This window comes from Macaca mulatta, chromosome 2 (genome assembly GCF_049350105.2).
Source record: "Macaca mulatta isolate MMU2019108-1 chromosome 2, T2T-MMU8v2.0, whole genome shotgun sequence".
NCBI lineage: Eukaryota > Metazoa > Chordata > Mammalia > Primates > Cercopithecidae > Macaca > Macaca mulatta.
The window spans coordinates 190,202,868-190,216,545 of NC_133407.1; the positions used below are offsets into that span (position 1 = coordinate 190,202,868).

General features: G+C 36.3%; 1 protein-coding gene across 4 annotated transcripts in view; it reads right to left on the reverse strand.

The window, feature by feature from the left end:
* EPHA3 (EPH receptor A3) overlaps positions 1-13,678 on the reverse strand; it is a 357,743-nt gene that overhangs the window by 121,632 nt on the left and 222,433 nt on the right. For all 4 annotated transcript variants that reach the window (XM_015129202.3, XM_001083136.3, XM_077994063.1 and 1 more), the window contains exons 4-5: positions 4,402-4,557; positions 3,375-3,710 (exon numbers count right to left, since the gene is read on the reverse strand). In XM_015129202.3, coding sequence (XP_014984688.1) covers positions 3,375-3,710; positions 4,402-4,557 — 492 coding nt within the window. The remainder of the gene's footprint in view (positions 1-3,374; positions 3,711-4,401; positions 4,558-13,678) is intronic.

Genomic DNA, 13,678 nt, shown 5'->3' on the forward strand with positions numbered 1-13,678 from the left:
TTTACAGTGTAATCAAGAGAAAAATCAACAAACTCGATCTCACAAACTAAATTAAAAAGGACACATTCATGCTTCCGCTTTGTATCTACGTCAAGTATAGAGAGTCTGGGAGGATTTTAAACACCGTGGTATCATATCTGTCACAGCCATACCCTTCCAGTGGTGGGGAGCTCATTTTTCAAGGCTACAAGTCCATTAACCTTCACAAGAACAAAAATAAAGCAAAACAAAGAAACACTCCTTTTAGAAAAGGCATTGCTTCTAATCATGCTTATATATCTTACTCTGGAGATTCGAAGATAGAAAAAAGACCTGTACCTCCCCAGGCGCAGAAAACGATACAGACATCCTGAAATAAATATATAAAATGCCTGGTGGTGCACATTATAAACACATTTGTGATTTTTTTTTAAAGGGAAAGAGACTAGGGTAAGTAACTTATATCGCCCTTACTGAATCTGTCATAAACAGTGATTTGTAACTGGGAGGGCCAAAGTATCAACCTCATTTATTTTTTAATGTCTTGGCCTGGTCTTGGTTGCCAATTTACCTAGATTCATTCACTGCATATATTTGGAACTATTAGTTTCCTGATAAATGCATTGTCAGAAAGCCAGGGGGAATGATAAGATAGGAAATAAGGAGCTCTTGCTTGTTTTTATACAATTCTGTTTGACTTAAGAGATAATTATAACACAGATTGATGCTATGATTTTAAACAGGGTAGTAAATCAGCTTGAAATATAGGGCTCCAGAAAGCCATTTGCCACATGATTACAGTTTGTTAAGAATTCCTGTGTTCGCTGAAGATGAGAAGCCATAATCATGCAATATATAGCAACAGTATTGCAGTACTCATTTTTTCCCCATAGAAGATACTTAAATAAACCTACGTTACAAACTTTTAAATATCATTAGTTACAAAGTATAAATATCATTAACTGAAGCAAAGCAAAGCATATGCTGGTTGGTCTGGGATCTAGCTTCAAATGGGAGAAATTACAGATTCAGTGAGCAAGATTAAAGTAGTGATTCAGGGCACTTCATTTAAAATTCATGCATTTTCCACAAATTAAGTTTACTTATCATCATGAGGAATATAAAAATATAAGATTTTCATCAATATATGAGACCTGAAGCAAAGTGAAAATGAAAGAGAAATTCAGAATCAGAAAGATACATATTTGAACATGGATGGACTCTGCCATGGCTTGTGTTTAAAATATCTATCCACTGTCATGGGGAAGACAGCGGCCCCTCAAGAAAGATGGGTGCTAGTCAAAGGCTCTGGATACCCCTCTTACACAAGGATTTATCCCTTTGGTTGCTGAATGATGGGGATAATGGAGATGGACCTGACATACTGAGCTTAGGGGGCTACTCAGTGTATTTGAGAAATTAACCAGTAGAGATGCATTTCTATAATAACCTGCAGGAATAGATACAACTACATTTAACCAGTAGGTAAACAGATGAAAATGTTAACAACCAGCAGAGTCATACTGATGCATACTTGCTTTTGTAGATGACACTTATTGTGTGTCTTTGCTAGTTGAACTAAACTTTCTGAGTAAGCCAAGTGATGGAGATGGAATGTGCTGAGTTTTTTTGGCTCATTATTTGGCTACTAGAAGACCTAGGTGATAAGATAATTTAGTCATTTCTGGTTTCCTTTTGCCTAGAGCATCCAGGACACATTCTTTTTTTTTTTTTTTTTTTTTTTTTGAGACGGAGTCTCGCTGTGTCTCCCAGGCTGGAGTGCAGTGGCGTGATCTCGGCTCACTGCAAGCTCCGCCTCCCGGGTTCCCGCCATTCTCCTACCTCAGCCTCCTGAGTAGCTGGGACTACAGGCGCCGCCACCTCGCCCGGCTAGATTTTTGTATTTTTAGTAGAGACAGAGTTTCACTGTGTTAGCCAGGATGGTCTCGATCTCCTGACCTCGTGATCCACCCGCCTCGGCCTCCCAAAGTGCTGGGATTACAGGCTTGAGCCACCGCGCCCGGCCGACACATTCTTATATTCTCAGAGCAAAGGGTGATTCCCACCAGGGACCACAGGGATTTCCATAATGTGAGCCAAAGGAAGAGCAGAAGCCGAGTTTATACTCTATCTTGACAACCAGCTCAGAGGTGACCCCACCTGGGAGAGGACTGGAGAATCTGTAGTTCTCTGGAGAATCAGTGGCATCTTGTCTGTCTCTTCCCTCTCGCTTTGGCTCCAATGTTTGTTTTTTTGTGTGTAAAAATAAAACAATATCTCTGAATTGAGCATCTTGGAATGTATACCTAATGATGACACTTTGTAGCAATAATTAAGCACAACAAATACCTATCAGTTTAACTTTGTATAAGACATTTTTATTACAAAAGAAAATTGTTTATTATTCATTTATCAGTTGTCGATATTGAAAAATGATTGTTATATCTCAAAGGGGCATTATTTCTATGTAACATATAATCTATCTATATCTTCGAGAGATTCACAATTAAAATCCCACAAGTAAAATCCTTAAGTAATGTACATAGAGAATTTAAAGTCTGATTAAAAAGAAATGATTTACTAACAGTAAAAAAAGGGAGAGAGAGACAAATCATGGATGTAAGATAAAGAAAGATGAGGTGTTTGTACACTTGTTTAATTTTTCCATTTCATATTAAGGAGTCTTTGCCTACAACCTTCAAATGTAGGATTTTTTGTTTAATTGGGAAAAGATTGTCAGTGGAAAATATAGTTGATGAAATCACCTATCAATTCATTTCAGAAAATTATTTAAATTAATGATTCTAATTGTTCTGTAACAAGAGCTCTTTTTATAGTGCTTTTTTCTAAATTTAACATTTTGATTTTTTTAACGTAAAGCTGTATGTATTAAATAAAATCGGTTATTTTCTTATTATTAACTAAGCAGAGATTTATAACTATCTGTTATAACACATAGAGCTTCTTAGAAGTATAAAATAACAAAATAATTATATCTAAAATATCTAATTTTAACTAAGCTGAAGATATTTATAATTTTTCATATCCTGCATAACTTTTTTTAAGCTAAGATTCATTGTCTAAGTTCTCTGAACTACAAAAATGTTTCCCCTAAGGAGCCTCCCTACTACTATCTGAGAGCCTCAAACATTTAAGGATTTCAAATTGTGAAACAATGGGTATAAACCAGTTTAAAAATCACCTAACAAATATGGTTTATTCTCACTTGAAGAATTAAATTATTTAATGTGCCATAACTGTTTAAATGTGTTAGAAGGCAAAATCTTGGGGCTCTATCAAATCTTTTTTTCTTTCCACCCAGTTTTCCACTCTCTGTCAAAACCATTACTCGGACATGATATGATAGGAGTAAGAAACATCCAGTATTTACTCACCAGCCTGATTAGTTGTGATGCTGACCGCAGCAAACTGTCTCAGTGGGGAGCTCAGCTCTGACACCCCATTAATGGCATCAATCTCAAAGGTGTAGTTAGTATGTGCCAGGAGGTCTGTCACTGTCACTGTGGTGTTGGTGAGTCCAAACTGTCGAGGGAGGAAGCGGACATTTGGGCTGCATGGCTCACACTGTTTTATATTCCACCCACATTTTTTACATATGATGTTGAAGGTAACATCTTTCCGGCCTCCTGTGTCCAGGGGCCAACTCCAGTCCAGGATAACTGAGGTCTCGTTTATATTAGAGATAACATTTCTTGGTGAAGATGGAGGTCCTGCAAAGTAGTTCAACAAAGATTAATGAGCCTCAATTCTGTTTTCTACTACAAGGGAAATAGATAATTTACAATGGAACTGAAAGAGGTAAATAACTATCCTTTCTTTATTATCAACTTTCAGTTCATCCTTAGAGGATCCATGAGATTATAGACACATGGATTCAAGAACACTGTGTTCCCCAAGCTGTGAATAGGGAAGTTTTGACTCAAGGGTAAGGATACATTCACAAAGTCTAACAAAATAACTCACCACTATGTTCAAAACCCTTGTGAATAGTTACAAAAACTTTAGTATTAGTTTTATAAATCTTAGTCTTTTTCCCTATGACCTATGACCAACATACAGCAAGAGGGAATAGAAATGTAAAAACATAAATCCCTGTCTATAACCTCCCCTATCCTGTCATATGTAATGCAGGATCTAAACAAGACACAGAAAATGTTCTCTCTTTCTGGGGGTTGTGTTGCAGGAAGTGCTTTAAAATATAATTCATTTTGTATGATAAATGTTGCATTTGTGGTGAGCCAAGCATGGAGAGTGAAGCAGAGAAAGCTTTCAATTTGCACACTGGGCAACAGAAGGAAATGGGCCAAATGCTTTAAAACAAAAACAAACAGCACAGTAACAAGAAGAAAACGAAACAAACAAAACAAACATGGAGGCATGGGTTGCAGCAAAACTACTCACGGGTACAAGCCATGGATGGAGGGTCTTTGTCTGCCCGGAAGTAATTATTCTCACACCTGCAGTTCATTGAACCATCTTCCTGAGTAGAACTGTGAGGTGGGCACTTAGCACACTTCATATTACCATCCAACGCCTTGTAGAAACCTGGTCGGCAAGCTACAAACAAAACGACTCTCTTTTAAAAGTCTGTGATAATTTTTTTTGAAAATACGTAAAACAGATTTAAGTAAGTTCGAATATGAATTTATTATAAATAAAAATCAAGTTTTTTCCTCCAAGAATTTACAGAAACAAATGATAGGGCCTACTGTAGTTTTTCTGCATATACGATTGAATTTGCACCAAATGTTAAGGAAAAAAAAACACACACACACAAGATTTAGATTATTTTGGCACTAGTGTATGATGAAATTTCCAGCTTATGTTTTCACAGTTTTACTTGGCATTGGACTATTTGTGGAGAAAATAAAGCAAAACCATGTCACCATGCAGTAATTCCCTTTTTAAAACATGATGCAATGCGTATACTATCTGCACTAAGCAGTAAGCAGTATACTAACATTGACTTGTTTTCTAATTGCTCTGTGGGTACAATTTTGTCCCACAAATTGTAAGCAACTAAAAGAAGAGATCATGGCTTCTTGTATATTTTTAAGATTCTTGATAAATAACTTTCATGAGCTACAATATTTTTTTCTGGTTTGACAGTATTTTTCCTTACCTCTTATGGCAATGGCCTAAAATAAAAATTTAAATGTATTCCTTTGTCTATATCTGAAATACAGAGGGATATACAGTTCCTATTTAAAGTAATACACTTATGAACTCTTACTAGATGAGAGCTCTTTTAATAACTGTGTTATCTTTTTAATTTCTGGCCACATCTCTGCATAAAATGATTTTTGTAAGCCTATTGAACTGGTTATCGAGCACTGATTTCAGCTTATAATTTAGTGTTCAGCATCTATTTACTGTTTTACAGAGATATGCCTAATCTGCCTCTACTATATTATTTTCATTTTGTCTGACAGAAAATTCAAAATGCTGCATTATTTCTTTGATTCATTTTCATAATTACATTGAGAACTAAAATCATAGTGAAAACTCCAACAAGAAGTCTCTAATCATTCATTTGAGAAGGAATTTGGGATCTAAATTTTAGATCCAAGATCATCCTTGGAAGTCAATATCTTCTAAAACTTCTAAAGCTCAATTTCGGTGCCACATTTGGACTTGATGATTTATAGAACTTATAGAGACTTGAAGATTTACAGAATTATATATAGAATAGGCCCTACAGATGGTCATTACATTCTCGAATTTTCTTACACTAAGTTCATATTGTGAAGAGGAGATTATTTGCATTAAAGTAAAACCCGTGTGGACAAATCAATATTTATAATCACTAAATACGTTTCTGAAAAGAAACACAACATATCCATTGTAGAATATCTTCTTACTGAAAGTTTCTTAAAATAAGACAAAGGAAATACCCTGCCAAAATAAACTACTGAAATAACTTAAAATGATAGCAATCATTAATCTAGTCTTACAGTTTTCTAGTTCCTACTAAGAGTGGCTGATCTAGGACCAATTTCCAATATATTGAACAACTTTTGGTGTCACATTGAGATCCATTCCATGTAGCCATATAGTCAATTCTACTGCCCTAATGATTATAATTTTTCTTTTTCTTTCTTTTTCTTTCTTTTCTTTTCTTTTTTTTTTTTTTGAGACAGAGTCTCACTCTGTCATCCAGGCTTAGTGCAGTGGCACAATCTCGGCTCACTGCAATCTCCACCTTCCGGGTTCAAGCTATTCTCCTGCCTTAGCCTCCCAAGTAGCTGGGATTACAGGCATGTGCCACCATGCCTGGCTAATTTTTGTATTTTAGTAGAGACAGAGTTTCCATATTGGTCAGGCTGGTCTCGAACTCCTGACCTCGTGATTCACCTGCCTCAGCCTCCCAAAGTCCTGGGATTACAGGTGTGAGCCACCACACCTGGCCAGGATTATAATTTTTAAAATATTGTCCTTAAGCACTGGTTACAAACTTCCACTCATATCTCATATCATATTGCCTCAGGGGGAAATGATATAAATGATATGCAATGCATATGCTATCTGCACTGCAGATATTTGTAAACAAACTATGCACTTAAATTCTGTTTTCTATTTAGCTCATCATTGAATGCCATTAAACTTCTAAGAGGGCATTGCTGAGTCTTTAAAGGATTAAACTGCTGTGCTCTGAAGTACTTTGTTATTTTGTTTGCTTGTAAGTTTATCCGTGTGTTTTGTGTGTGTGTGTGACTTTTATGGTTTTTACAACATTTGGCATACAGGTATTCGGTAAACACTCAGTCACTTTTTGTTACTATTATAGATGGCTATACTATATGATAGTTGAAAAGACAGTCACATAATCACTTCCTAGGTACTGCACAAATTATCAGGATTACTGATAGTATCTTGAAGGTAGCTACAGTTAATAAACCTCCAAGTTAAGAATGCCTCTCAAACTAGTCACCAGACTTTATCCAATTATGACTAGATAATAACCCTGAGATAATAACAGTAAAAGATAGGTAGGCACACATACATACAGCTTAATCAATATTTGTCAAACATCTATTCTTGTTTGGGCTGTTTGATACCCCAAAAGGCAAAAATGTCCCTAATTCTGCCCATACCCAAAGGGCCTTGCGATAGAAAGTGGGCAGCAGGCATTTAATACAAATCATGCTGAGCAATCACTCCATTGTGATTGGTGGTTGGAAGAGACTCCACAGAAGGAGCGCCATTTGAGAAAGATCATACATAGATACTAGAAATGGCCAGTATGAAGCATAATTCAATATACAAATAAATCAACATGAAAAGACAGACTATTATACAGAATTATATGAAAAGTAGTGTTGGTACTCAATATCCAAACTCTGCTTTCTTCTTGCCAGCAGAATCTTGATTTTGCTCAGAGTTGAAGCCATCCAAATCCTTTCTTCCTTAGACCAGTGCAGCTAGGGATGAATGGCCAACGTCATAGCCAAAAAGGTGGGCAAAGAAATGTACACAGAAGTCTGATTAAAATATTTGTGATACCTTTGTGTTTTCTAACAAGATGGTACAAATGCAACTGAAGCCAAGTTCTTCCAGCCTTCATCATGGACATTACGGCTGGAATTGCAGCAGCTTACATGTGATCATGAGTGAAAGGCCAAGAAAATCAGCATGATGTGTTTTCTGTACTTGATCCAGGAACCACTAATCTCAAGATTTCTTATAATATCAGAAAGATAATACCCTGTTTGTTTAAGTCACTGTGGCCTAGGTTTCTCTTACTTGTAGCAGACGACATCCCTGAGTGACATAGATAAATAGAAAATTCAGTTGAGATGTACGAATTATATAGAATAATAGCCCAATGAAACTAAAAACTCCTCAGAAATCACATTGACCAGTATGTGTGTTTTACATCTGAGGTCACTGAAGTCCAGAAAGTTAAGTGACACAGAGTTTAGGGACAGACATTGCATCATCTGACACCTGATAACTAGCTGATAGGCTTTAACCACAAATGTATAGTCATTTAATGCCAACTATGTGCATGAGTAAAATGCTAGATTCTATAATAACATTTTAACTTTTGTAGATGTCTTACTTCTTCTGTAGGACTTTTATATATACCATCTCAATTAAATCACAGTTCTATTGAAATTATCAGTGTAGGTATCAGTCTGTGTGTTTTATAGACTGTACAATTGAAGCACCAATGGAAAGGACAGCATGCCCAAGATAACAAAGAAATTCAATGGTATAGTTTGAACAGGGAAGGTATTTTTCTTTTAATTTCATAAAAACCAATCATTGAAAGCAAATTACCTCCTTAAAACACCAATTATTTTTCTACCAATTCTAAACTGTTGATTTGAGATTGAAAAATAGTCATTTAAATTTTTATTTAATTAAAAAATGCAAGAGTTTGTCATCTATTCCAAGTGAGAAAACATCTCAGAAAGGCTAATGCTCTCTTGTACATGTCTTTCTCTACGATTTAGGCTTTTTTTTTTTTTTTTTTTTTTTGAGCCAGGGTCTTCTCTTCTCACCCAACTGTCCAGGTTGGAGTACAGAGGCATGATAACAGCTCGCTACAGCCTCCACCTCCTGGGCTTAAGCAATCCTCCTACCTCAGCCTCCCACGTAGCTGGGACAACAGGTGCATGCTACCATGCTTGGCTAATTTTTAAAACTTTCTGTAGAGATGAGGTCTCACTATATTAGCCAGGCTAGTATTGAACTCCCGGCCTTAAGTGTTTCTCCCCCTTCAGCTTCCCAAAATGCTTCGATTACAGGCTTGGGCCACTGCACCCAGCCTTTCTCTATTTTGCTATCTCTTTGATGTCTAACATTGGTATGGGAAGATGAGTAAGTGTCCTTTTAGTTGGAAAGGCAGCAGGGATTTTTCAATTTCATGAATAGGACAACATGACATGCTGTATTTGGGAGGCATATAAGTAAATTTTCCATTTTCTGTTCAAGTAGTATCTCAATTCTCCACCAAAACTGTGCAACGAATTTGAGAATATGACTGGAAAATGCATAAAATTATTATTTTATAAAGAAACAGTCTCTATAAATGTATGTTTCTATAACAAGCCCATTTTTAAATTTATCTCATCAATAAGTAATCTCTCTCCCTTGCTATAAATCAACTTGTGCTCATTACCTGTCTGTCATGCCTTCTTTATGCTTCAAAAAATCCTCCTGACAGTATTAGAGACTTTAAGGAGCATCCATATTTGTGTGTGTGTGTGTGTGTGTGTTATCTTTGTTTATAGTAGCAAAGGCAACGATTGTATATTGAAAACATCTCCTTTCCTTCCTTGAGTGTAAAACTAGTGAGTAACAATCTACATATTTCTCTCATTTAAGCATTTTTATAGGCTGAATGAGGCTGCACATATAAGAGAATAAAAGTAGGAAATAAAAAGTAGATATATTAATGTGCTTTCTTTCCTTTTGTTAATGAAAATAAGTCCCAGTCAACTTACAGAGAATACCAAAGAAAACGGAGATTAGACAAGAAGGGTGGACAAAAGATTTATACAGAGACAAATTTTAAAATCAAAAGCCCCAGCTATATAATCAAGGTTGTCTGTAGTGGAGACCAGCTATTAAATCAATACTTAACTAAGGCAGATACACACATATCAAAAAGCTGCTGCCAAAATGACACAATTCTGATTTACGTCTTCCCTCAGGTAATCCAGTAGTAAATGTTCTTGTCAGTCAAACACTGGGAAAAATTATTCATACATCTTAACCCCAGGATAGCAAAACCAAAGAGTGATTGAATAGTTTAAAAATCTTTCAAGTGGAAGCACCTTGTCACCTTTTTATGGGGTCCCAGACATGCTTTCTCCCGTTTTGTAAGAAGATTTTTAAACTAGTTAATTGTGGCAGGAACTCTTATCTTTAATATTATACTGATATATTCAAGTAAGATGATCCATGAATCTAAGTTAATAACAATTAAAATGGAAGGCAGCACCTTCTGAAGCCTCACTAGACATCATCACGGATTTGCTACGAATTGTCTTTGTTTACATAATGTTCCAATGCATTCCTTCACTTTTATCAAATATGTATCGATTTCCTAAAATGATCTAGACACTTGCTGTGATGTAAGTGATTGTGTTTCCCTAAAATATATATGTTGAATTCCAATGACCAATATGTTGGTTTTAGGAGGTGGGATCTTGGAGAGGTATAGAGCACGAAGGCAGAGTCCTCATGAATGAGATTTGTGCCCTTATAAAAGAGGTCCCAGAGAGCTGCCTTGTCCCTTCTATCATCTGAGGACATAGCTAGCAGGTACCATCTATGAACCCGGAAATGAGTCTTCACCAGACACTGAATATGCTGGCCCCTTGATCTTGGACGTCCCAGACTTCCGAACTGGGAGAAAGAAATTTCCATTGTTTATAAATCAACCAGCTTATGGCATTTTGATATAGCAGCCCAAAGAAATGAAAATTACCATTTATTGTGTCCAGTCTTACAGCAATAAAAGTCAAAATCCCAGCTTTTAAAAAGGAGATCAGTTTCATATCACGGTTATTTTATAAATGGATCTTCTCACTTGAGAACTGGAGTTGCAAGATACATTTTTATATGTCATTTATATGTTATCTTCACTGAGAAATTTTCTGCAGTTTCTTCTTTTTATCCCAATACTTCAAGTTGTCTTCAGCGTGTTAGAGGAAAAGCACTGGACTAGGAAGCGGGAAACGCATGTTTTGATCTAACTTTTCCTACTAAATAGGTGTTGGCTTAGATTTACTGATCAGGTATCTTCAAACTTTGATGAGGTATTTGAGACAGTGACTTCCTCTTCTATAAATAACTCTAAGGTTCTACTCTAAGTAATTATGTATTCCCAGATTAGACCCTGAGCCACACAGAGACGGGAGTTATTTTCTATTCTGTTTGTACACCCTATATCTAGCACACCGTCCAGCACCTAGCAGTGGATGAGATGAATTTTTAAAGTGAGTGAATAATTTGCAACCAGTTGTCTTATCAGGAGGTTAATTTCCTCATTTAAAAAATGACAGACGTTGACTAAGTTGTCTCTAAAGACTCTTCTTAGCTTAGACACTTTAAAATGTTAATCCTCTGTACGCCCAAATTTGTAGGATTAGTAACACTTTCTAAGTGGAGATAAAAGAACAAATTATCTTCTTGTTCATCACTGCTTTAAGGATTAAAATTAGCCATTTAAATTATAAAATGCCATATGGCAACAGGACAAGGAAATGAAATCTTTCCTGGCTTAGAACAAATATACTTGAAAAAGAAATGACGGAATTTGCAGTGCTTTCCTCTACTAGAGTACTGTATATTCAAAGGGCACATTGATTTTATAGTCAAATGGACTGAATGATACATTGACTGCCAAACAAATAATTCCTTGTTATACTTTCATCATAACCAATAACTTAATAAAACTATATGTTATGATAGTCATCCCTTTTTCACATTTTACATTATGCAGAATATTTAGAAGTTTGGAAATTTTATGGAATGAATACATATACAAATCAATTTGATAACATCAATCAAAATTAATTATTTCTAATTTTAAAAATATAAGAGAATATATTTTCTCTTTTAATGACAAGAAAAATTAACACAGTATTAAAAAGACGACTGCAAAGAGAGCACATGTTCCTTCTGTTAGTCTGCAGTGAGGTGTTTGTTTTCTTTTTTTCTTTTTGAGACGGAGTCTTGCTCTGCTCTGTAACTCAGGCTGCAGTTTAGTGGTGCTATCTTGGCTCACTGCAACCTCTGCCTCCTTGGTTCAAGCAGTTCTCCTATCTCAGCCTCCCAGGTAGCTGGGACTACAGTCGCATGCCACCACACTGACTAATTTTTGTATTTTTAGTAAAGATGGGGTTTCACCATACTGGTCAGGCTGGTCTCAAACTCCTGACCTTAGGTGATCTGCCCGCCACAACCTCCCAAACTGCGGGGATTATAGGCGTGAGCCACCCTGCCCAGTCTGCAGTTAGGTTTTATTTGCCCTTATCTTGCTAATCTAGTCTTCAGCTCTTCAAGTCTAAGTGCCGAGTTAGTGACGGTATGCTTGTGCATTATTGAGCAAACGCCAAAACTTATTTTAAAAAACACCCAGAATGGGCCACAGTGAAACAAATTAGATGAGACCTTTGCCAAATGTTAATTTTCTATTGAGAAATACTAAAAATATGAGTAAGATAATAGAAGGAAGCCAAAATAATACCAATTTGTAGTGGCTGAATTAGAAATATTTTGGGAACCTGCTGATTTCATGTTTATGAAAGGGAAACAATCAAACAGGAACTAAACACTGTGGGCCATATGGGGGTAAAATAGCAAACGGCCAGCTCTGAAAAATAATATGGAAAAAAGTATGAAACAGGGAGTATTATGAGCACTACCTATACAATGAATAATCATTATGGAAGAGCTTCCAGATAGAATCTTGGTCTCATTCCCAAAGCACATAACACATTTTTGTCACAGTTGTAATTGATGACTTTGAACTATGCTGATACAGGGAATGGGTAAAGTTACCATAGTGAAAGGGAAACAAATGCACTTAGTAAACCATGGTGGCTACTGTTGAAAGAAAGAAGGCAGCCTTTCAATTGCAAAGTGAATTTTGTCTCCAGTTGACTAATGTGGTTGACTTTTAGAAGAAACATGGTCCTAATTAAGGGTTAAAAGGCTCATTTCAATTTGAATTAACTTTAAATTAAAAAATAAAGCTGTTGGTAAATAGGTCTCTTTTAGTATTCAGACATTAGCTCCCTACACACAGGACTATGTTAGCAATTCCCAGCCATAAACACAAACTAATGACTAGAACCAGCACTGACTAAACAGATGATTTCCTGGCCTTGCAATTCCAGGCCTGACAGGGCTATTTGCCTGTACAAGGTCAAAGCAACTGTTTATTCCCAAAATGAGCTGTACTCCACAATGTTACAGGAACTCTATTCTTCGCCATCTGAATAGAGGTACAATGCTTTGAGGCAAGGCCCAGGCATTTCAATACACTGGAAGTGGCTATGTTCAGTCATTAAACTCTGCCTGCAATGTGCAGCATTTACAAAGTGATCAAGTGTTTCCTTCTTCTGTTCCTTCCACTGTTCAATAAAAAAGGCCTAAGGCAAAATGCCACCACACCATTAAACACAACAAAATCAATCACAATCTAGTATGGCTCAAAGATAGCTTAGTAACAAGGCTTCATTGTGTTTGTTGTTGTTCCATCAGATTTAGCAAGACAGGTGCCAGTAACACTAAAATATGTCCAATGTACATTCGCCACAAAAAGAATGTTAACAGCTTCTGGTCCTGAGGATGGTCGTGTTTTGCCAGCTTTTTGGCTGTCCACTTTCAAAGAACTGTATGTCCTGAGTAGCACTAGTTGGGTTTTCTATTCTTCATGATCAGTGCTCAGAGAATAAGATCAATTAACAGAATATGCAGGTAATGAGCAGACGATTATGGGGGAAGGGACGAGAGCGAGAATGGGACAGAAAGTCTTATTTATGAAGATGTTATTAAGGTGAATATCAAAATGCACAGGGTTCAACTCTACACTCAGGATATATTAGCAGACAGCCTGGAGAAGTTGTTCAGAATAGTGCTAAAAAGCTTTTTTTGAAGTGTTGTTTGCTTGCTTGTTTGTTTTGTTAAATATCAGAATAGTATTGGAAATTACTCC